Source organism: Lampetra planeri, chromosome 52 (assembly GCF_965212315.1).
Source record: "Lampetra planeri chromosome 52, kcLamPlan1.2.h2, whole genome shotgun sequence".
Lineage (NCBI taxonomy): Eukaryota > Metazoa > Chordata > Hyperoartia > Petromyzontiformes > Petromyzontidae > Lampetra > Lampetra planeri.
The window spans coordinates 193,415-215,359 of record NC_136158.1 but is presented as its reverse complement, the minus strand read 5'-3'; the positions used below and the strand labels follow the sequence as shown (position 1 = coordinate 215,359).

General features: G+C 50.7%; 1 protein-coding gene across 2 annotated transcripts; it reads left to right on the top strand.

Annotated features, from left to right (window-relative positions):
- The first annotated feature begins 1,255 nt into the window (after positions 1–1,255).
- LOC144734710 (serine/threonine-protein kinase VRK1-like) lies at positions 1,256–21,570 on the top strand. Of its 2 annotated transcripts, none has more exons than XM_078617034.1 (13): positions 1,256–1,362; positions 5,623–5,764; positions 6,095–6,150; positions 7,198–7,267; positions 8,073–8,160; positions 8,893–9,001; positions 10,266–10,358; positions 11,313–11,445; positions 12,151–12,271; positions 13,226–13,287; positions 13,788–13,972; positions 15,022–15,295; positions 16,383–21,570. In XM_078617034.1, exons 2-13 carry the CDS (start codon positions 5,623–5,625, stop codon positions 16,502–16,504), a joined length of 1,455 nt encoding a protein of 484 aa, XP_078473160.1. In that variant the 5' UTR covers positions 1,256–1,362; the 3' UTR covers positions 16,505–21,570. The 2 variants fall into 2 exon arrangements, with proteins under 2 accessions (XP_078473160.1, XP_078473157.1); XM_078617031.1 differs by having other exon boundaries at positions 16,350–21,570.
- The last annotated feature ends 375 nt before the right edge of the window (positions 21,571–21,945 follow it).

Below are 21,945 nucleotides of genomic sequence, written 5' to 3'. Positions count from 1 at the left end.
CGACCTCCTGCATACGAGGCGAGGTAGTTAACATCTCCTGGCCACCGTGGCGCCCATCATTACATGGGGGGGGAGGGGTAAAACGAACTGCGTAACAGTTTGTGGAAAGTCAGTGGTGCATGGCAACCCCAACTAAAGGCATCAGCGAGACTTGTCTGCAAAGCGTTGAGGGGGAACTCGAGAAGTTGAAGGGAACCCCAAGGAACGTGCAGAGCGCCCCAAGCAACCGAGGCGGCGGCGCAGCGGCCTGCCACGCAGGTGAGGGCCAGTCCACTCTTGGGGAATGAGGGGGGGGGCGAGGGGTTTAGTAAATAAGTTTGCTTGGCGCTAAGAGGCAAATGGGAACTAGCACTTGTGGACACCCCCTCCCATAGTAACTTAAAGGGCCATCCATTTAGTCACTTTAGTCCGTACGCATGGGCGGGGGAGGGGTGCAAAAGGTCCGCGTAGGTACCTACTAAATGGATGGCCCCTAAGTGTGTGTATGTTGAACTTCTTTCGCACCGTACGTAGTCAACCATGCGAATGGGAGGTGCGAGAAACCGCTAATAACCTTGGATAGTTGTGAGTTTTCCCAACTTTTTCTCATAGAAAGGCAGAAACAGAACGGACGCTGTGAACTGGAGCCACCGCCAGGAGCTGCCTTCTGCACCCCATGAAACACAGCACGGTAGTAGAGTTGCATCGCTCACCCAAGATGTAGCAATGTCACAGCGCTCTCTGTAACAACGCAGAGACCTCTATATATATCTATATATATAGAGGTCTCTATATAATAATATATAATGATAGAATCCAATGCACGCCCGCGCGCCCCTCTGGAGGCTGTGGAGTCTCTCGGCTTCAAGCCCCAGAGACTTGCACGCCGGAGTGGCTGCAGCAGCAGTAGCGCGGTGAGAATCACATTAGAGAGCCCGGACATTCACGCCGCGGGAATACGATGAGCTATAAAGCTATTTTCACAGCTGCCCCCCCTCCCCCCCTATTCGTGCACATTGTGTGTGCAATTACCGCTGTTTTTAAACAACAACAAACCATAAGAAAACACAAAACATTACATAATAATCTTATATATATATTTTTTAAACCAAACCTCCCCCCAGCATAAATCGCACGTTATAAACCGTACACCGCATAGGGGACTCGTGCCGTCTCACCACTTCCGATTGGCTTCCGCGCTTCACGCGCTCGCGCAACGGACCAATGGGAGGCGCCGTTACGTCGCGGCGTGCTTATCCGTGCTGGGAAATGTGCAGCTGGGATCCCCCCCCCCTTCCACTTCCCCTTCACGGCGGCTCCTGCCATCTTTACCCGCCGACTGCTCCTCGGCCCACCCGCTCGCCCGCTCGCAGCCTCCTCACGGTGCCTCTTTCGCCCTCACAACGAGGAGAGCGGGGGGAGACGTTCCCCCCTCACGGTTTCCTCGCGGCCGTCTGTGCGTCGCGTGCGTCGCGTCCTGTCGCGCTCCGGTTCGCGACGACGCCGCCGCCGCCGTCGTTGATTTACGCGGGAAAATCGTGCGGCCTTCCCCGCAGCCTCCACTCTCGGTGTCTCCGTTTTGGTTTCCTCACTAAAAAACCCATTAACTCGATGGTTATCGTTCGTTTTGAGGGGATGGGGGGGGTACACACGACCAATCATAATTGTTCTTCTGGGCAGGTAAATCGAGTACCTGTTGGAAGTCGTCTAGGCATGCCATGGGAATGTGGAATATCCGCCACTGGCTTGGAAACATCAGTTTATGACTACAGTGGCCACATCGCTGGAGACATGTAAAGTACGGGCTCCCGGCATAGGAATGTGGAATTCGCCACATGTTGGACGGCTGATGTATGTATGTTGAACTTCCTTCGCACCGTACGTAGCCAATCGTGTTCTTCGGAAACTAAAACAAGCTAATGTCAGTGAGTCGGCATTGTTGTGCTGTACTCTCACGTCGTCCTATGCCCCCCCCCCTTCCCGCACTGACCGGCGTGGTGACTGGTGAGGCACGTGCAGGCAACCCCCACCAGAGGCCCTCATCCAGCAGTGGCTTCACGAACTCCGCGCACAGGGGCCGCCAGCGAGCGCGGTTTGCTTAAATCTGCCTGGCTCTCATGTCAGACGATTGAGTGGCACGCAGCGTTTTCAGTGGTGCGCAAGCATAGTTAAATGGAACTTAACACATCGACAAATATAATGGTGTGAGGGAGGGCCATTGCCCGAAACGACGATTATAGACTTTTTCTTTAAAAGGCCACAACTGTTATTGACGAACGTGAGTTTAAATGTGACGTTTGAGTGCAATGTCACACTGACGCGTTAATTTGTTATTGGATTATGATGACAGTCCTTCACCAATGTTTCCCAGGTTCAGTGTCTGGGCAGGCGTAGGGGACATTCAGAGTGCAGCCGGCGTGTCCCATTTAAGCCACCGATTGCTCCCAACTGGCTGTCGCGATGTCGCAACCATTACCGGACTCGTCTGATAGCAAGAACATTTGAATCTTTTATTAGAATATTGATTAATTCTGGAGAAATCCGATGAACTATGAAGCTCTTTTTCACAAGTTTTTGGGGGGGGCAGAAAATGAAAAGTATCGCCTCGATTTCCAATGTGTGCCGCTGGACGGGATGTCACGGGCGAAGCTTGGTGGAGCTATCGGCATCATCAGGCGCGTCGTGCTGGGCACGGCTGTGGGGGGGGGTCCACTTTTAATGGTGCCCGTGTAATAGTTTACAAAACAAGTTGATAACAGTTGTCAGTCGATCAATTGATTTAACCGTCTCACCCCTAGATCAGTTTCAGATTTAGGGGCTAAACCCCGGGAGCCCTAACCCAAGTTTAGCTTCGGGTTGGGTGAAGAGAATGCCATGGATTTAGAAACGAGTTCATATTTTCTATACACATTAACAATGCGTTTGTAAAGGTGTTTTGCTATGCAGGTATTGTACCGATCCTTGTGGCGATGTGAAATTTACATCACCATCTGAGAGCCTTCAACGTACGAGCGCTTGCTTGGCGGCCACCTCTGTTTTTGTTTGGTTCCGTAACATTTTATTGAAATTAACCGGAATGACAAGTGATTAACCGGTGTGTATTGCCCCGCTATGACGTGTGGATGAGAAAGTTGGAAATTGATGAAAACATTAAACAGAAACCCTGAAAATTCTGCATAAGAAACGTGGAATTACAATCGAGACGCAGAAAGGGGAACGCGGTAGAGAGTGGCGACGTGGCTATCGCCACCCTCTGCTGCACAGGACCCTCCTGAACAAGAGTCGTGAGACTCAATGAGGCTTTACTGGGTCAACGAGTGGAACGGGGAGAACTTACAAACTCAACATGAAGACTTTCGCCACCAATGCCCATAATAAAGGTTTTTCTTATGGATGATATTTTGGGTTAGATTGTGTAAATATATTATTAAATCCACCACCACCCGACACAGCCAATTAGTAAGGTTTGTGACGCAAACAATGTGCTTATTAATTACTACTTCAGCACAACGGTGTGTTAGAGAGTGAATTCACAACATTTACAATTCGAGTACGACGTTTCAGCAAAACAAACAGTTTCATCGCCTGATGAAGCTGATTGTAACGTGATCTAACCCCAAAAAAACCTTTGATATGAACTTGGAAACTTACCACAGAAAGGTGCCCAAGTCGGGAGTCGAACCCAGGCCCGCGCTGTGAAGCACAATCGTTACCACTGCGTCACTCTGCCTTCCACGCATCTCCAGTTTTTAATGGCTCAAATGCTTTTTTTACCATTTCGAAAATAAAAGTTGTTGATTGTCAAGTTAGAGCTATTGCATCTGACATTGCATCCACTTGTTTTGAGTGTGCACCTGTAGCATCCCTTGTGTCAATCCACAGCTGGATAAGGGCCTCATGCCGTGTGGATTGTCTTCATAATATGAACATACTTCACCAAGCTGGGTGAAGTAAGGATGCTCGTAGTAACTACATGCTACACTACAACAGACGATTTTTGATACACACCGCCCTCAATTGACAACGGAGCAGCACCGCAGCAGCAGGACTGGGTCTGGCTTAGCTTAAGAGAGCCGACGACATTGGTGGCATTGCAGCTGCTTTGGTTTTAAGTTATCGGTTTGTGTTTTTGCATCGCAGCTCGCGCTGCCGAGCACTTAACTCGTGTATTTCCGCAGAAGTGTCCCGTTATTTTCAGGTTATGCCCAGAAGGAAGTAAGTGGTGTGGCGCAGGAAGTGAGTGGTGTGCGTGGGAGCGTGACGGCGAGCGCACCAGTTGTAGGCTGGTGCTCGTAGGGTAGGCAGATGTGGAGTTGAGCTGCGTTCCAACAGTCGGTGATAAGAACAGCTGGGGTTAGAATAGAGGTTATTGCCTCGGTCTGGTTGGGTGATGTTGCGAGGGCTAGTGTGGCTTGGGGTTCAGTCAGGGTCTGGTCAAATAGTGTTGCTTGGGATAGTGCTAGGGTCGGTTTGGGTAGTATGGCTAGGGATAGTGCTATCGTCTGGTTAGCGCATGTGGCTAGGGATAGTGCTAGGGTCTGGTTGGATGGTGTGGCAAGGGGTCGTGGAAAGGTGTGCTTGGATAGTGTCACTTGGGGTACTGCTCGGGTTTGTTTGGCTAGTGAGGCTAAAAGAGTTTGATGTTGCTAGGGATACAGGCATCCCCCACACCTACGACCTAATTGGTTCCTGGATGACGGTCGCAAATGGAGCCGTCGTCAGTCGAATCCTTATTTCCCATAGGCACAATGTTTCCATTGGGGTTCCGTTCCTGGAAACCCATTACGTAACATAAAAATAGCAAAATTGACCACGAAAATAAATGAAAATAACCCTAACAAACATTTTTTGTAACTTAACATTACTTTTATAAACATGTATTAAATAAAAACAAACACATTTGAAAATCCTTAAGTACTGTTCTGTATGTGACTCACATTTCCTCCTCTAAGACAGGAAAAGGCGAACATTTTTTTTATTTGAATAAAATGTTGTAAAAAGTGAAGAGCGTTGCAAAAGAGACGCTGCGTTCGCTGGAGGCGCAGCTGCAGACTGAGAGGCTCCACTGTACATAGCCGTAGAGCTGAAAAGCAAAGCGGCGCCAATCGTCGGTAGCAGTCGTTAGGCGGTCATTTATACGAGTTTTGTGGGGGTCTTACTATAAGAAAGGTCGTAAAAGTGGTGGGGGGGGGTGCAAGTCGAGCCGTCGTTAGTCGGGGGTCACCTGTAATGCTCTGGTATTGGCTCGTGTAATGAGGGTTAAGGTTATGGCCTGGGTCTGATTAGCCGGTGTAGGTCGAGTTAGGGGAAAGGCGAGGATTTGGTGAGCTGGTGTAGCTAAGGTTAGGTGTAGTGTTAGACTAATTAGCTCGTGTGGATAAAGTTGTGGGTAGTGTTAGACTGATTAGCTCGTGTGGATAAAGTTGTGGGTGGTGCTAGATTGATTAGCTCGTGTGGATAAAGTTGTGGGTGGTGCTCGACTGATTAGCTCGTGTAAATAAGGTTAGGGGTAGTGCTTGGCTGGTGTGGGAGGCTTCGGGCGAGGGCTGTTGTAATGAGGCACAGAGAAAACGTCGTCGTCCCCCACCCCCGGCCTCTCCGTCATCGTTACTCATGAGCTGGCGGTCTCTGCTCTCCCTGCAGATGGCGCCCAAGAGGAAGGCCGGTGGCCTGCACAAGCTGCCCGAGCTGCTGGCGCCCGGCGAAGTGCTCTCCGACGTCGTCAAGAAGGAGTGGAAGCTGGGCCGAGCCGTGGGCGAGGGTGGATTCGGCCGTCTCTACCTCGGTACGGTGGGGCAAATAGGGGGGGTGAGGGGGACAACCGGAGGGGCGAGTGGGGGGGTACAACCGGAGGGACGAGTAGTCGGGGGGGGGGGCAACTGGAGGGGCAAGTGGGGGTGGGGTAACCGGAGGGGCTAGTGTGGGTGGGGTAACCGAAGGGGTGTGTGGGGGGGCAACTGGAGGAGCTAGTGGGGGGGACAGACGGGCTAGTGGGGGGGTGAATCGTTACATCGCTACTTGGTGCCAGTGTGAGCTGTCTGGCTAACTGCGCTCGGCGTGTTTGATGACGGACGTGTCGATCTTGCGTTGTTGTCGTTTGTTGATTTTGTTTTAGCCGCCCAGAACACCTCCCAGCCGGTCGGAGAGGATGCCGACTATGTGATTAAAGTGGTGAGATAAACCGTGTATACTTATTCGTACGTCCGCATCCACCCTGTGCTCGGCCACCGCCGTTGCAGGCCACGGCATGTCCCCCCTTCTCTCCTTATTCCATCGCGCTGTACCTATGTAGAACTTCTTTCATACCGTACGTAGCCAACCGTGCTTATTGGAGGTGTGGAAGGACCACAAACTAAACACAAAAAGCAGTTCTGGAGAAATGTGTTTTCAACCTCGATCATTTAAGTGCACAGCTCCAGTAGCTTCCTAATATCGGAAGGAAGAGCGTTCCAAACGGCCGCAGAAGCGGATCTGAAAGCTCGCGATGGGGTAACCGTCTGCTCCACTTGGAATTTTATTCCCCTCTTTGCATCTTTTCCTCTTGTTATGACGGTAGTGATGATAATCACCTTGCTCAATTACACCGCTTAGCGATTATAATTTTTATAGTGCTGGGCCCTTGGACCTGTGCTCAGCAACTGGTTATAAACCAAACAAACACTCATTCATACCACACACATCAGGGTTACGCGTGTATATACATGCTTACACGTATGTATATGTGCTCGGGATGACGTTAAGAAAAATGTTAGATGTTTATGTTGCGTAATTTACATGATATGTGACGTCAACTTAACACCTCTTCATGGTACCCAATGCCACGCGATGCCCTTTTTGGTGGGGAAAACGTGGAAGTGACATCATCATGAGTAACAGAATGTGACGTCATCATGTATGTATGTTGAACTTCTTTCACACCGTACGTAGCGAACCGTGGTAATCGGAGGTGGGGGGGGGGAAGGACAATAAACTAAATACAACATGCAGTTCTAAAGAAATGAATATCAAATCGATCTGAAACATTTTGTATACAAGACCGATTTTCAGATTTATGAGCACCCACACCATTGTGTGGCGTGTCGGCCTTTATCGGTGCTCGCTAACGGCACTTGCCCCAACAGTCTGTTCAGACTATATGGGGGATCTTCAGCGTTGTTTGGAAGGCCCCGGCATAACATCATGATTAATAAAATATCACTTTTGCCATCGTCCACACAGGAGCCTCATGAGAACGGGCCCCTCTTCACGGAGCTCAAGTTTTACCAAAGAGCAGCGAAACCCGAGCTCAGTGAGTGTTGCCGAGCTGTCACAAGCCACCGCCGGTGCCTCGTGTTCGCAGAAGCACTCGCTAGGCCGTGCAGCCACTTAAATCGATGCATCAGCAACTTCCATCGCTCACACCGCTATTGTCAACAACCACAGATGCCATTCGCCACTAAGTTGTAGTGACGCCACTACGGCACTTGTGTAAATCACGCTAGGTGCACTCCGAGGCCACGTGAATTGTTGAAGGCTAGCCGGCAGGAAGTCACGGGACCGACCCAGGTGCCATGGGTTGACTTACAGATGATCGGCAGGTGCACTACTTGTGCCCCCTGGATGCCCGGCACTCCGTTGTTGTGAGCCCTCCACTATTGTTGGAGGGCGACTGCCTCCAATTGTCCAGTAGCATCCTCAACGGTCCTCCTCCATAACGTCAACACCACCACCACAACGTGACTACATCACCAGCACTTCCACTCTACCACCGTACCATCATGCAGCTTCAGTCTACCACTACCAGCAACGCTAATACCGCTGGACAGCCGCGTAGCTCACTTATGCCTGACGGTGGGAAGCAAGCGCCTGGGTTCGATTCCAGACACGGGCGCATTTCCGCACCAATAAACCGGGGCGGCCTGCAGGGTTCGAGCCGTGAGCCTCTGCAACAACAAGTGGCGAATGCGCGACCGGCCGGACCGTGTCGCCCGCCCTAGAAGGTGCCGCTAGACCGTTCTATAAAACCATTGCCGCTATCACTTGTGTGCTCCACGCTCACTCCCCTCCCTTTATCTTGTCGTTTCTGTTGCACCCTGCCCCCCTCCGTTCTGCAGTTGAAAAGTGGGTGAAGGAGAAACGTTTGAAATTTCTTGGAGTTCCACGCTACTGGGGAATGGGGATGCTGGAGAAGAAGGGCAGCGCGTGAGTTGTGATGTCTGACGCTTCGGATAAGATTATTATTATTTCTATTGTTTTGGTGGTTTAGCCAGGACAACTTCACTGAGTTTCGAGACTGACTTTCAGGAGGGTGACGACAGTTATTTTTGCTCTGATTTCTATTTGCTTCATTGCTATACTTTTTGTTTTTACTTTTGTAATATTTACTGACCCAGGTGGTCACTCTTGCAAATGAGACTCATCCTGGTCTCATGAGTTCCCCTCAACACGGTTCTTATCTTATTTTATATTTACACAAAGCGACTTCACTGAAGGCGCTTAACATAGTAAAGACAGTAGATTGTGCAAGGGTTACTAAATTAAAACCATTTTTATTTAACCAGTCAAGGCCCACTGAGCTATATGGGTCTTTTTCAGAAAGCGACCTGGCCACAAATGGTAGCTCACCGAATTGTCTTAAGTGCAAATTTACAGCAACCAAATACTCTAAAAGCATGTTGATTTTAAATATGGAGGGAAAAACCGGGGAGATGGACATGCAAACTCCAAATATACAGCAGGCGTCAGGGTCGGGATCGAACCCACAACCGCCGGTATACCTGTCGAGGTCGGTAACATCTCGCCATCGCGGCGCCGCGCGGTTGAATAATGGGTGGCCTTAATAGAGGGTTACTTAGGAGGGGGTCACGGTTAAGCGAAGCACACTTGATACTTGACCTGATGTTGCCAATGTCTCTTTTATATGCACTTTGACAGAATGCGCTTCATGGTGATTGACCGTTTCGGGAGCGATCTTCAGAAGGTACTGGAAGAGAACGGCAAGAAGATTCCTCGGAAAGCGGTCCTGCAGCTCGGTCTGAAGCTGGTACGCACCTTCACATGCCTCACTGCTGCTGCCACTGCCATTTGTTAACGCTTTCCAGCAAAGTATGAAAGTGTTAAAGTGCATAAGCTCTGTCTCGTTGTCTAGCCGAATGTATTTTAGACTGTCCGTCTGTCCATCTGTTTATCCATCCAAAGGCGGTGGTCACCGCATCGCGTGGCGCTTTCAGATGCGCTTCTGCGGCCGTCTAGAAGGCCCTTCCTTCTGATATTAGGAAGCCACTGGAGCTTTGCACTTTTAAATAATCTAGATTGAAAACGGATTTCTTTACAACTGCTTTTTGTGTTTAGCTTGTTGTCCTTGCCACGCACCTATGATTAGCACGGTTGCACACGTACGGTGTGAAAGAAGTTCAACATGCATACATCCATTTGCCCAACTGTCTTTTTGACTCCATTCGTCTGTCAATCTATCGTGGGGTGTCTCAAAACGGGATGCGTTTTCTCCAGATATTTTGGTTTCTTCCAAAGGCGCGCAGCCTCAAATGTATACAATCTCTATCATCGATGCATTGAGTAGTTTGCCTCCTGTGCTAGTTTGACACTATAAAGGCCTCCTTAATTGTATTATTATTTAGCTTGTTTTCTCAGGAAAGCCTCACTGAGACGCAATACCCTATTCTGGAAGGGTTCTGCCAAGTTTTTGTAGTCGGGGTGTGATGCTACTGCGTGAAATCTCAATTGAGTAATTTTTAAGGTAATTTCTCAGCATTCGGATGTTTGGCCAATATCAGTTACCTTCTATATACAGTCTCTAGTCCTATAACGCTGTAGTCGTAGCGTTTCTGAACAACAACACGTTATGGAAAAATCGTGTTATAATATATAATATAGGGGTAAAGCACACTTCTGCGATAACACGTGAGATGCGTACGCAGGTCAGACAAAGACCGAGGCGCGTGGGTAGCATCTAGTAGCATCCAGCAGCATCCCACTGCCTCGTGCAACGCTACGCCGAGGCCGCCGTACGACCGCTTAATTATTCCTACTCGTGCGACGTAGTTCCGGTCGCTCAATCGCGTTATATCCAATTCACATTCGCGTTATAAAAATGTGTTCCCTCATGCGTTCATCGCATTATTCCCAATTCGCGTCGTGAAAACACGCGGCGTTATAGGAGAAGACTATTTTTGTTTTTGCTTCGATGAAATTTCCCAAGCATGCATATAGAGCAGAAAACCTCTGAAAGTGAGTCATGAGGCCCGGTGAGGCTGTGCTGGCTAAACGAGTGACGTTGTTTATCACAGCTTGACATCCTTGAGTACATCCACGACAATGAGTACGTGCACGCGGACGTCAAGGCGGCCAACCTCATGCTCGGCTTCAAGGATAAAAACCAGGTGCCTGACTGTGTGCATGTCTCTCTGTCTCTTGTGTCTCTCCTCCACTGTCACTCTGTGTGTCTGCGTGTCTCTCTTCCAATGTGTCTCTGTCTCTCTGTGTCTGCGTGTCTCTCTTTGTGTCTCTGTCTCCAGCTCTGTATCTGTCTGTATCTATGTGTCTCAGTGTGTCTGTTTTGGTCTCTGACGCTTAGTTTTTTTTGTATAGTCTCTGTGTGTCTCTTGGTCTCACTATGTCTGTCCCACCATGTCTCGCTATATCTGTGTCTCTGTGTGTCTTTCTGTTTTGCTGTCTCTGGGTTCTGCAACTTTTTCACAGTCTGGGACAACGTTAGCGATGTGTTTCCCAATAAAGTAATTTGCGGTGTAATCTTTCAAAATCGCAAAATGTAGACTGTGACACTGGGACAGTTGACCTAATCTTCTTTAAGTGACATCACGGAATCCTTCACGTCCACCGTGAATCGCTATTTTACGGTTTAAGTACAACCCAAAGTTATTAACTAGGGCGGCCTGCTGTATTTGAGCGGTGAACCTCCGCGTCAATCTGCAAACGCGGCGCTACCGCCGGAGCCCCCTGTGTCTGGACGTGTTTATATTCACCTCCTCAAAGTGCACCTGGCCTGGCACGGGCGCCACGGTGACGTCACCACGACTTCGTGGCTCATGGCGGGTATTGGTATATCAATCAGCCAACACCAGTGACAAATTTTTGAACCGGTCCTGTGCCTCCCCTAGGTTGACTGGGCCTAAATTGATTACTTGGTGCGTCGCCACTCGGGAGACAAAGGCAGCCGAGCGTGGTGCTGTCCACCCACCCCCTCGTGTGCCTTTCCAGCCTTCATAGGTGCTCGCTAACAGCACTTGCCCCAACAGTCTGTTATGGCTATACGGGGGGTTTAAAGGATATCGACTGAGTACCAAAATGACAGACTTGTTTACCTTTGGACTTAGGTTAGCCTGGTGGACTATGGCCTGGCGTACCGCTACGGCCCCTGTGGGGTTCACAACAAGTACAAGGAAGACCCCAAGCGCTGCCACGACGGGACGATTGAGTTCACCAGCATTGATGCGCACAAGGGAGTAGGTGCGTACGTGCCCCACGGTCAGATCGCCCGGGAACGCACCTGATCTCGACAGGTCTCCGGATAGTAGATGGACTGATGACCACCATGCATGACACGGGTGTGTTGTAGGCTGCAGGGGATAGGTGGTGAGTGCGACAGAGGGGAAGTGAGGGGGACAATCCAATCCTGTACTGTACTTCTGCTCTCCCGCGCCTTCACGGGTGTGGGGAGACCCTCATCCAACAGTGGATTCACAATAGAGCGGTGGCTGCACACGTCACGTTTATGGCAATGGAGTTAATGGGACGGAACGTGAAAAGCAGACGATACAAATGAGACAGGCAGTTGACAAATACGACTGTCGATTCTAAGGTTTCACACGGTAAGCAATATCCTAACCTATAATCACAATAGACAACCAGACCCCAACCACGCTAGCCCTGCCTCTACCCTAACCATAACCACACTGGACACGCCCAAACACTAGCCGACCTCTACCCCAGCTTCTACAAAGACACTAGCCACCTAGGCGCTAACCCTGCCTCCAACCATAACCACACTAGCCACCACCCAGACGCCAGCCGTCCTCTACCCCTCACTGTAACCAACCTGGCAAGCCAAGACGCCTTGCCCCTGCCTGTATCCCTCACCAGGCTAACCACAAACGCTAGCCCCGGCCTCTACCCCTCACCCTAACCACGCGAGCCGTGTCCCCGTGCGTGCAGCCCCGTCGCGCCGCGCTGACGTGCAGATCCTGGGCTACTGCCTGCTGCAGTGGCTGTGCGGCAAACTGCCCTGGGAGGACAACCTCAAGGACCCCAACTACGTGCGCGACGCCAAGATCAGGTGACGCCCCGCTACCACACAAATCCACCAACAACAATAACAACACTCGGGTCATTGGCTTCGTGACTTATTGTGCACCGGATTGCCGGATAATAATATCATTACCAAAAATAGCTTATTTCTGCACATTCTTGAATAACATGTTTGAGGTGTTGTATCTTACGTTTTTTTATTGTTTTTAATGTGTTTACAATATTAAATTGGCATAAATAAACATACAAAAGTATAATATCCTCTTGTAATAAGTTACTGTATTTACTGTATTGTACTTACCACTCCAATCTCGAAGACTCTGCATGGGGTGATGACAGGGGGTGTAGAATTGGAGGTGGTTATTCAGTCGGAATCCAACTTCACAAGTTGTGATAGAGATTCGTCAGATTGGCCTGGGACCGCTGGATAATGTTTGAAGCCGGATAATTGTTCGCCGGATAATCGATGATCTACTGTATTGCTTATTATTCTATCTTTGGTCTAAGAGGGATTTAGGTCCGTTGTCGTGGTGAAGTTGCACCACTCGTGCCCCCTACCACTACCCCGTAGCAGCCACAATCCTTTGTCTGGGGGGGTGAAGGGGCGGGGCCTAAAGAAGTGGGTGGGGCTTAAAAAGGAAAGGTGCGGAGATGGAGGAGGAGGAGGAGGCAATGGGGACCTCGTCAGGAAGGGATGGGGCCTACGGAGTCGGGGCGAGGTCTGAAGAGAAAGGGCGGGACCTGCAGAGGTTGGACTTCCCTGTTGATTTAAGGCCATAGAAGCAGAGACTCAAATAACGGGCAGCAGGCAGCAGCATAGCTGTGGTGCTGCAGCTGCGGCCACAGCCACGCTGAGTCTCGGGACTAATTTATTCGGGAGGTTCCTGACAAGTTTTTTTGCTTCTGCTGGGCCATGTCAACACCTCACACGGCTGTTGCTGGATACCGTGTGTGAGTCTTGCGCTGTCTGCCTCACTCGTAGGTTCAAGGACAATATTCCTGAGCTCATGAACAAGTGTTTCCCCCCATCGCAGGAGAAGCCAGGTGCGTGCGTGTGCACTTTACACAGAGCTGTCCTCTGCATCGGTGTGCTTTGGTGCATCGTGTTGTGCCGTTGAATGTGTTGGTACTTGTTGGTGTGTATGTTGTTCCCGTGTTGTGGTGTGTTTACGTGTTGTGGTGTGTTCACGCGTTGTAGTTTGTGGTGTGCGTTTGTGTGTGTTTGAGTCTTTGTGTGTGTTACGGTGTGTTGTGGTGTTTCCTTGTGTTTGCTGGGGTGTCAAGCTGTGTCTTTGTGCGTTCATCGGTGTGTGTGTGTGTGTGGTAGACTGGTTTTGTGTGTGTGTCGGCGCTCCGTGGCGTTCGTCGCCCCGCGTTGGCAGTGCGCCGTGGCGTTTTTGGCGTCGGTTCACCGCTCCCACGCGGTGCTGTGTCCCCGCCTCCGCTCTGACCCCACTCCCATACCGGACATCTGCGAGCTATATTACAGCCCATTGGATTCCTCCGGCAATGATGGATATTCTGATGATTATTCACTCCCGCAGCCGAGATTGCCGAGTACTTGGCGTACGCCCACGCCATTGGCTACGAGGACCGGCCCGACTACCAGAAACTCCGCACCATCCTCACCAGGGGCCTGCGGGCCATCGGGGGCAAGGAGGACGACCAGCTGACCTTCCGCTTCGGTCCCGCACGCACCGACAGGCCCGCGGCCACTTCCGCCAAGCAGGTTCGCTCATTTGAGCCATTCATTTGTTCGTCCATGCATTTGTCAAGGTGTCTGTTTTTTAAGTGATCTCTAGTCGTACTGGAAGTGCAGCAGACCCCAGTGGGTGGCTTTATTTCATGGTCAGACCCATTGCGCTATGAAGCTCTTTCTTTTTCAATGGGGACGGCGGCAAGCGAGTTGCATGGGGAGGGAGGGTTTACAGGAGCTGCATGGAACAAGCGCACGATTAATACACAAACAATAAACACCCAGAACGATGTGCAAAAGAAATGTAATGAGCCATCTATTTTAACCTTTTTTAAAAATAACTTGAACAAAAATTTGTTGAGTCTTGCCACCAGCCGTTGGATCGAAGTGCCCGGTCCTCTCAGGTAAGCGCCTAATAGCGGCACGACTTTACGTGAAGTTGAGTTCGTGGATCGTCTTTACGAGTGTTGCCGTGACCCCGCCCCCTCCACCGCTATAGACAGACAGACTTGCAGAGCTCACGTGTTCAAGCGCTCGACCTTAGTGGGAAAGCGTTACGAAAGATAAAGGGGGAAAGAGATGCACTTGAAAAAGGGGGGCTCGAGGGGAAAAGGGGGGAGGGAGTAATGGGGGCACACTGACTGCCGGGCCCGAACCGTCGACCTGTGCGACAAACTGCGCTACTGCTTGGCCACTATCGTCGCTCGGCTCTTGTACCTACGCAAGTATGTTGAACTTCTTTCGCACAATACATAGCCAACCGTGCTAATGGGAGTGCAGGGGAAGGATAACAAACTAAACACAAAAGCAGTTTGAGAGAAATTCGTTTTGAATCTCGATTTAAAAGTGCATCGTTCCAGCGGCTACCTCATATGAGAAGGAAGAGCGTTCCAGATGCCCGCAGAAGCGCACCTAAAAGCGCGAGATGACTGGAGTTCACGTGATGGTTTATGCTCCTTGACGAGATCGGCAGGGTGTTGTGATTCATTTGTGGCAAGCACTTTGTGTGGAATGAGCACGACCTTAAAAGTTATTAACGACTCGTCGCCGTCGTGGTGGTGGTGGGGTGTGACTCATTGCAGCGTTCGGCCGGGACCGCATCTGCCCGGAGGAAGCAGCAGCAGGAGGACGGGGCGGGCGAGGTGGTGGTGGAGCCGTTGAGTAAGAAACGGCAACGGTCGCCCGCCACTACTCCCTCCTCCCAGGCGGCCGCCGCCGCCGCAGCCGCCAACGGTCGCGGCAGAGCGCGGCCACCCGTGTCCTATGCCGAGCTCGACGAGAGCATGGAGGAGGACGAGGAGGAGGATGAGATCCGTCTGCTCAAGTCGAAGGCTTCGTCCACGCGCGCGAGGAAAGGTGAGCGGCGGACAGAGGTGCGGGGGCGTCATCGTGGTGGTGGGGGCGGTGGTGGTGGTGAGTGGTAGGGAGGAGTTGGCACAGTGGGCACAGCTGGTCCATCTTCTGGTCATATCAGTCGGTGGCACCATCTGGGTCTGTCCCGTGACCTGTCGGCGAGCCTTCAACACTTCGCGTTGCCTCAAAGTGCTTTATATGAATCTCCTGAAAGTGCACCTGGCGTGGCACAGGCGCCCTGGTGACGTCACTGTCACGAAGTGGCGAATGGCGGGTACTGTATTGGTATTAGAGGAATGGAGGAGGGGGAGTGGTGGTGATCGTGGTGGGGGAGTAGAGTAGTGCTGATGTTGGTGGTGTGGGAGGTAATGGTGGTGAGTGATGGGGAGTTGTAGTGCAATTTGTTGTGGTGAGTGATAGTAATAATTAGAATAATATCAACTTGTGACATTCCGCATGACTTGCGAGGAGGAACCACAGACAGGCAGGTTCGCAGCCACGCGATCAGCCGATGTTACCAACAGCTGCCCAAACTTTTCAGTCCTCGATTGTAAGGTGTTGTCGGCCAATCAACGAGTGTTTACATGCGAGAGGAAACCAGAGCACCCAAAGAAAACTGAGAGGGAAACACTATCTCATCAACATGGAAAAGGTGGAGCACATTTTTGCTGTAATGCCTTCTCATGGCGAGCCAGGGTGTGACTCCTCCCAGACGCCCACGGAAAGGGAGCTTCTCAGCATTTGTGCGGTGATCAAGCAACCTTCGCTGCCTCCTGCTGGATTACAGGCCACTTGCATAGCCACCACTTTGCCACTCGGGAGTCAACAGCGGCCAGGCGTGGTTGCTGGCCGCTCGCCCTCTCGTGTGCCGCGCCGGCCTTCGTAGGTGCTCGCTAACAACACTTGCCCCAATCCTGTTCAGGCTATATGGGGGATACTTGTCTTTACTAAATCGAGTAGTAAGTACTCTGCGTTATATGTTACTTTATAATAATTACTAACTACGACGTAAATCTTTGTGTGTTGGAAACACGACTGCCGGTTGCGCAATGTGCAGCGCCTGCTGTCGCCCCCCCCTCGTCGGATGCAGGTGGAGCGGCCCGAGGTCGCAAGGTCGCGGCGGGCAAGGCCAAGGCCGCCAAGGCGAAGGACCTGGCGGAGACCGCGACACAGACGACCCCGAGCCTGGCTCGCCAGAAGCACAAGAGATAAACCCAGAGAGAGAGAGAGAACGGTCATCCCCCTCACTGTCTGTAGCTGCTTGCAGTTGCGCCTTTCTGTGCATGGTGCAGCGCTATGGTTTATTCAGAGAGGCCGCGCGGGGAAGGCACGAGGCACGTGTGTGTGTGCGCGCGCGCGAATGTTTGTGTATGTTCATGTTTGAATGTGGCTGTGAGTGTGTGTATTTTTGTGTGTAGGTATGAGTGTGTGTGTGTTCATAAGTGTGTGTTTGTGTATTCGTTTGTGTATGAGTGTGTGGTGCTCGCTAACACCACTTGTCCTAACAGTCTGTTAAAGCTATACGGGGGATCTTTGTATGATTTTGTGTGTACGTGTGTTTGTATTCATGTCCTTGTTTGTGGGTATGAGTGTGTGTATGTATTAGTGTCTGCAACAAGTTGGCACAGTAGGGGACACAGCTGGTGCATCTGACAGTCATCTCAGTCAGCCAACCCATGGCACCTGGGTCTGTCCCATGGTCTCGTCTGAGCGAGCCTTCGACACTTAATGTGACGTCACCGCCACTTAGTGGCGAATGGCGGTCGTTATTACGGTGTGTTCATGTGTTTTTGTGTCTTGCTATGAGATTGTGTATTCGTGTGTGCGCGCCTGTGTGTTTTCGTGTGTGTGTGTATTTGTGTGCGTGAGTCTGTGTGTGCACGCGTGCCTGTTTGTGTGTATTTGTGTGCCTGTGGGCGCTTGTATGTTTGTGTGCCAGTGTGTGTGTGTGTCGCCGCTCTTGTTTGGAATGTTCTCTTTATTGGAAGTCAACCTGAACCTGATCCCATCTGGTCCCCCGTGTTTCTCTCTGCGTCTGTCGACCAGGTCACCCGCACACCCTTCGCAGCTGCTTGGGCCTCCCCCTCTCGGTTTTACAAATCCCTGTTGGACCCTCCCCCCCCACCTTGTGTTTTCACGCGACCTGCCATCGCGTTCCTTTTTTGTCAGATCTACCCACCCCCCTCCCCCCTAACCACCCCCGCCCCCCTCGCCGCCACCGTGCGCGTTGGGTCCTGCGAACGTTTAATGCTCACGGCGTCGTCAGTTTTATTTTGACTTGTTTTTTTTTTTCATACAATAAAAGTTCAAACCGATTTGTGATTAGTTCGGCTTTGTGCAGTGTAACGCGAGTCGTCGTTATTGTTTATTTTAAACTGCCGTGGTTTTGGACTTAGACGCCTTGTCAACTGGCACATCCACGCCGAGCCAGCGTGGGGCCCATCACGGCATGGGTGGTTTTTTTCCTACCGGCTATTTGCCGATGAGAGCCAAAACCAAACCGTGCTACGCTTCCCTCGCGCAACTTCTGAATTTTGCTCAAGCGGGGCCAAGCGGTGGCGCACACAACGCGTTCACTGCGTGTAACGTCGGTACGCCGTGGACGGACACGTTGGGGTGGGGGGGGACCCCCTTGGGGACACGGCGTCACCATACCGTCTGCGTGCGTCTCGGTTCGTTCGCAGCGTCGTGCGTGTGATGTCGGTACCCCCTGGGGGGACACGGCGTCACCGTATCGTCTGTGCGCGTCTCGGTTCGTTCGTTGCGCGCGAGGCCAGCGGCTCGGCTTCTGCAATGGGAAGACGAACGGCGCGGTGCAAAATGAACAGCGTGGGTCTGGCTCGGCATGGCCCCGGCGCGGATCGGGTTGTGCAGTAGAAGAGAGGTTTTATCGGTCGAGTGAGTGCTCTGTGAGTTTGGGGCCAAGCTACCAAAAGAAATGCATTTTTAGGACAAGTCATATCTCACTCTCTTCGTGACCAGACTAATACATCTCTAGGCACGTCTAAGTAACTTTAATAGCAACAAATGCCGTTCAATGAAGTGTGTAGAATGCTGTCTTTGGCAACATGGGTGTGCTTTATAGGTTTATGGTAACCGCCGTTTATCTTTATATTCCACTTGTACTATTTGTCTCGTCATTATAGGAGAAAAGACAAATTTGGTGCTTGCCGCAAGCAGCGTAACGTGTTAAAGGAGGTTATCTGGAAAATGACGACAGAACTACTTCCGAGGTCCATCCAGTTGGTTGTTATTCACACGAGGGTGGCTCGCATGCTCTCAGATGCGCTGCCATGTCAGGGTTCGTCTCCGCTGCAGTCACACCTAATTTGTATTTTTGTAACGGTGGTTCCCAACCACTGTCAACCCCTACCTCCGATTAGTACGGTTGGCTTCGTACGGTGCGAAAGAAGTTCAACATACGTACAAACGTACCCACGCAACATCGTCGCAGGCCACCTTGGACAGACAACGATTCTTTTCAAAATTAAAACTCTTATTCAAGGTGTGGTTCAATGTTGCATAGGAAAGCCATGGACACCATGAACTTGCATTGTTTTGATTGACTATACCGCGACGGGCGGTACGAAATCTCGTGTTTCCTTTCTGCAACATTTCTGCGGACCACTTCTCTACGGCTTTGCGGGTGCACCATAGGTTGTGAACCACTGTCTTGGAGCATGAGAATCGACCGATTCGGAGTGAAAACACATTCGATTTTGCGTGTTTTTTCTTGCGAGCGATCATCGGTGACGGCGCCCGGAACCGTCGGCGCCGCTGTCTTCTTGAGGACGCTCCGTTCATTTCGGGCGCGGCTGAAACCTGGATTGGAACCCAGGCTGTCGGCGGTGTTGGCGGTGTCGGCGGTGTCGGCGGTGTCGGCGGTGTCGGCGGTGTCGGCGGTGATGTCTTGGACGCGGTATTGGGCCACCTGAAGCCACCAAGCTGCCCGTGGAGAGTCTCGAACAAGACGTCAGCAGCGCGGTGAACCCCCGGGGTGCTTTGTACCAAGGGCATGAACGCGTTACTCGCTGCTGCTGTTGGTGTGCCTACGCATCGGGGCACAAACAACGACGACGACGAAACCACGTTCGGAATTTGCTGTAGCTCCGTTAAAGGACAATATCCATGGCGTTTCAGGCCATGTGCAATTGTGGGGGGGAAGCATTTCCCGAAACGTCGCATATTACACAAAGCCACAGTGTCGTTTAGGAACGCATTGAGTTTTTTTTTAATGCAGTAAACTGTACAGGAGGATCCATGTATAGATACCCCACTGATTTCTAATGGTCCTCGGTTCTCAACGGCTGATTTGATATTGTGAAAGCGTGACAACGTTTTCAATAAGTGTATTGCTATTTGGTGGGGGGAGATGGTGCATGTAGAGCGTTTGAAAATAACATTCAGTTTTCTCTCGACTATCTCCCTATTATATTTAGTAGGGGTATCTATAAATGGATCACCCTTGCTATATGTTCCACGCACGGATTGTCCGTGCAAACCCCGAGCCGTCGATGAAAACATTGCATTTATTTATTTTACCAGGCGAGGAAACCATTGATGTTAAGACCACTCCTGCAAGCAAGAGTGAGGTCCGAGTTTAGTGCCAACCGATTCGGAGTAAGATGTCCATAACGCCGCAGCCAATTCTTTATCGGCCAACCTCGCTCCCCGGGATGTCAACAGACAACGTATTTTACTATCGAATTAAATTATATTAAAACAACACTTGATTCTTTACGTGCAATGCAGTCGTGAACACGTCTAAAAAACTACAAAATAAGCAGACCATACCCCGCTATCGATCTGTCTCTCCACGTAAGAACACTAAAATATTTATTTTGCACAAACCCCTTCAGCCACACGACCTACTCGGAGTGACTTCTTTCGCAGGGTTGCTTTTCATTCACCCTGGACCGGTTTTGACATTCAGTGGCTCATTGGCAGTGGCGGCTGCTGCTGCTCGTGGCCGCATTCGCAGCCGCGGCTCGGCTCTGTCTCGGCATCGTTTACACTCCAGCTCAGGCCGAGCTGCTCAGTTGCTTCCAAAGAGGCACGGATGTACGTAAGTTGAACATCTTTGGCACCGTATGCTAATGGGAGGTGCGGGATAAGGACGATTAATTAAACGCAAAAAGCAGTTTTTCAATTTTGATTTAAAAGTGCATAGTGGCTTCCTAATCTCGGAAGGAGCGTTCCAGACGGCCGCAGAAACGCATCTGAAAGCACGCGATGACCGGAGGGAGTTTGCGTGACGCGAGTGAGCGACTTCGCTGTGGCACGGCTCTGGTTCCTGTAAAGTCCCGAGCCTGGCTGGGACCATGCTTGGAGCCGGAATTACGTTAAGCACAGGGGCTTGGAGGCGGCTCTTGAGCCGAAGCCAAGCCTGAGCCGGGCTGTGACTAAGAAAACGGTGGCGCCACGATGGCGAGATGTTAACTACTTCGCCTGGTATACACGAGATCCTGAGTTCGATTGCCCAATCCTGACGCCTGCTGCATATTTGGAGATTGCGTTTTCTCTCCTTGTGGTTGTGTGGATTTTTCGCCGGTTCCTTTTCTCTCCACATTTATAAACATGCGTTTAGAGTATTTGGCTGTTGTACATTTTCTCGTGATAAGCGACTTAGTTGAGCGATCATTTGTGGTAGCCATGTCGCTTCTGAAAAATAGCTCCGTAGCTCCGTGGGTCATACCTGGTAAAATAATTAAAAAATAGTTCATTTTAAGAATACCGGGTATCCAGGCTATTCTCCACTGCAGGCCGCGGGTCCGTGTTTGGAGGGAGTGACTGGCTGGGTGCGGAGAGACAGCAGCTGGCGATGTCGTCGTCTGGGTTTGCTTCGGTGTGCATCGTGGACTGGCGCGTGTGTTCACGCGCTGATTGTGCGCCAAGGTAGCGACTGATGAGTCCTAATAAACACAACACCGATCTACAATTGTCTATATCCGTCTCGCCGCTGCCCGTCAGTCGTTACACGTTTGCTCAAATTTATTTTGATGGTGAACTAAGACGAAGAGGAACCACAGTGCAGTTCCTCAGGAACCGTTAGGGAGTTTTTTTGCAAAACGCACAAAGGTCGAGGGATTTTTACATGCGTCTCTTGTGTGTTGTTTGCAACATAAGGCACAGCTGGCTCGGACTACTGTGAAGTATTTTCTGTGTAATGCCCGATTGCTGGGTTATGAAGTGGCTCATTTATTATTTTTAACGCTTCGTAGCCTGACTAACATATACACAACAACTAAAGTTCTAAATAAAGAGCTATTAACAAATAATTGCGTGCTTTGGTTCTTGGTTTTTTTTCTCTTTCGGAATCAAATTATTGCTTTTGGCAGTGATATTGATGTCACCTTGGAGTCGATTGAATTACTTGATCCCAATGTTGAGAGATCACCGTGATTTCATTCCCGACTCGGGCGTCAGTGCGAGTGGAGTTTGCATGTTCTCTCCCCCTGTTCAGCATGGGTTTCTCCATGTTCTCTGGTTATCTTTAATTGTCCATTTGTGAATGTGTGCTATGGAGGAGGGCCATTGCCAGAATCATCACCAAATTTAATAGTAATATAGGTGTTCGGTGAGGTTCCAATGGTGTAGGTGTTCGGTGTTGGGTGGTTTTGTTTTATGAACCGGGAGGGAAGAGACCTTCGTCC

What these genes read in the sequence shown, in the direction of transcription:
- LOC144734710 (XM_078617031.1), top strand. Translation starts at nt 5,623, where the DNA reads ATGGCGCCCAAGAGGAAGGCCGGTGGCCTGCACAAGCTGCCCGAGCTG. An exon ending in TGCAGCTCGGTCTGAAGCTG is followed by an intron (nt 9,002 to 10,265) that starts GTACGCACCTTC and finishes TGTTTATCACAG; the next exon opens with CTTGACATCCTTGAGTACAT. An exon ending in TGATGCGCACAAGGGAGTAG is followed by an intron (nt 11,446 to 12,150) that starts GTGCGTACGTGC and finishes CCGTGCGTGCAG; the next exon opens with CCCCGTCGCGCCGCGCTGAC.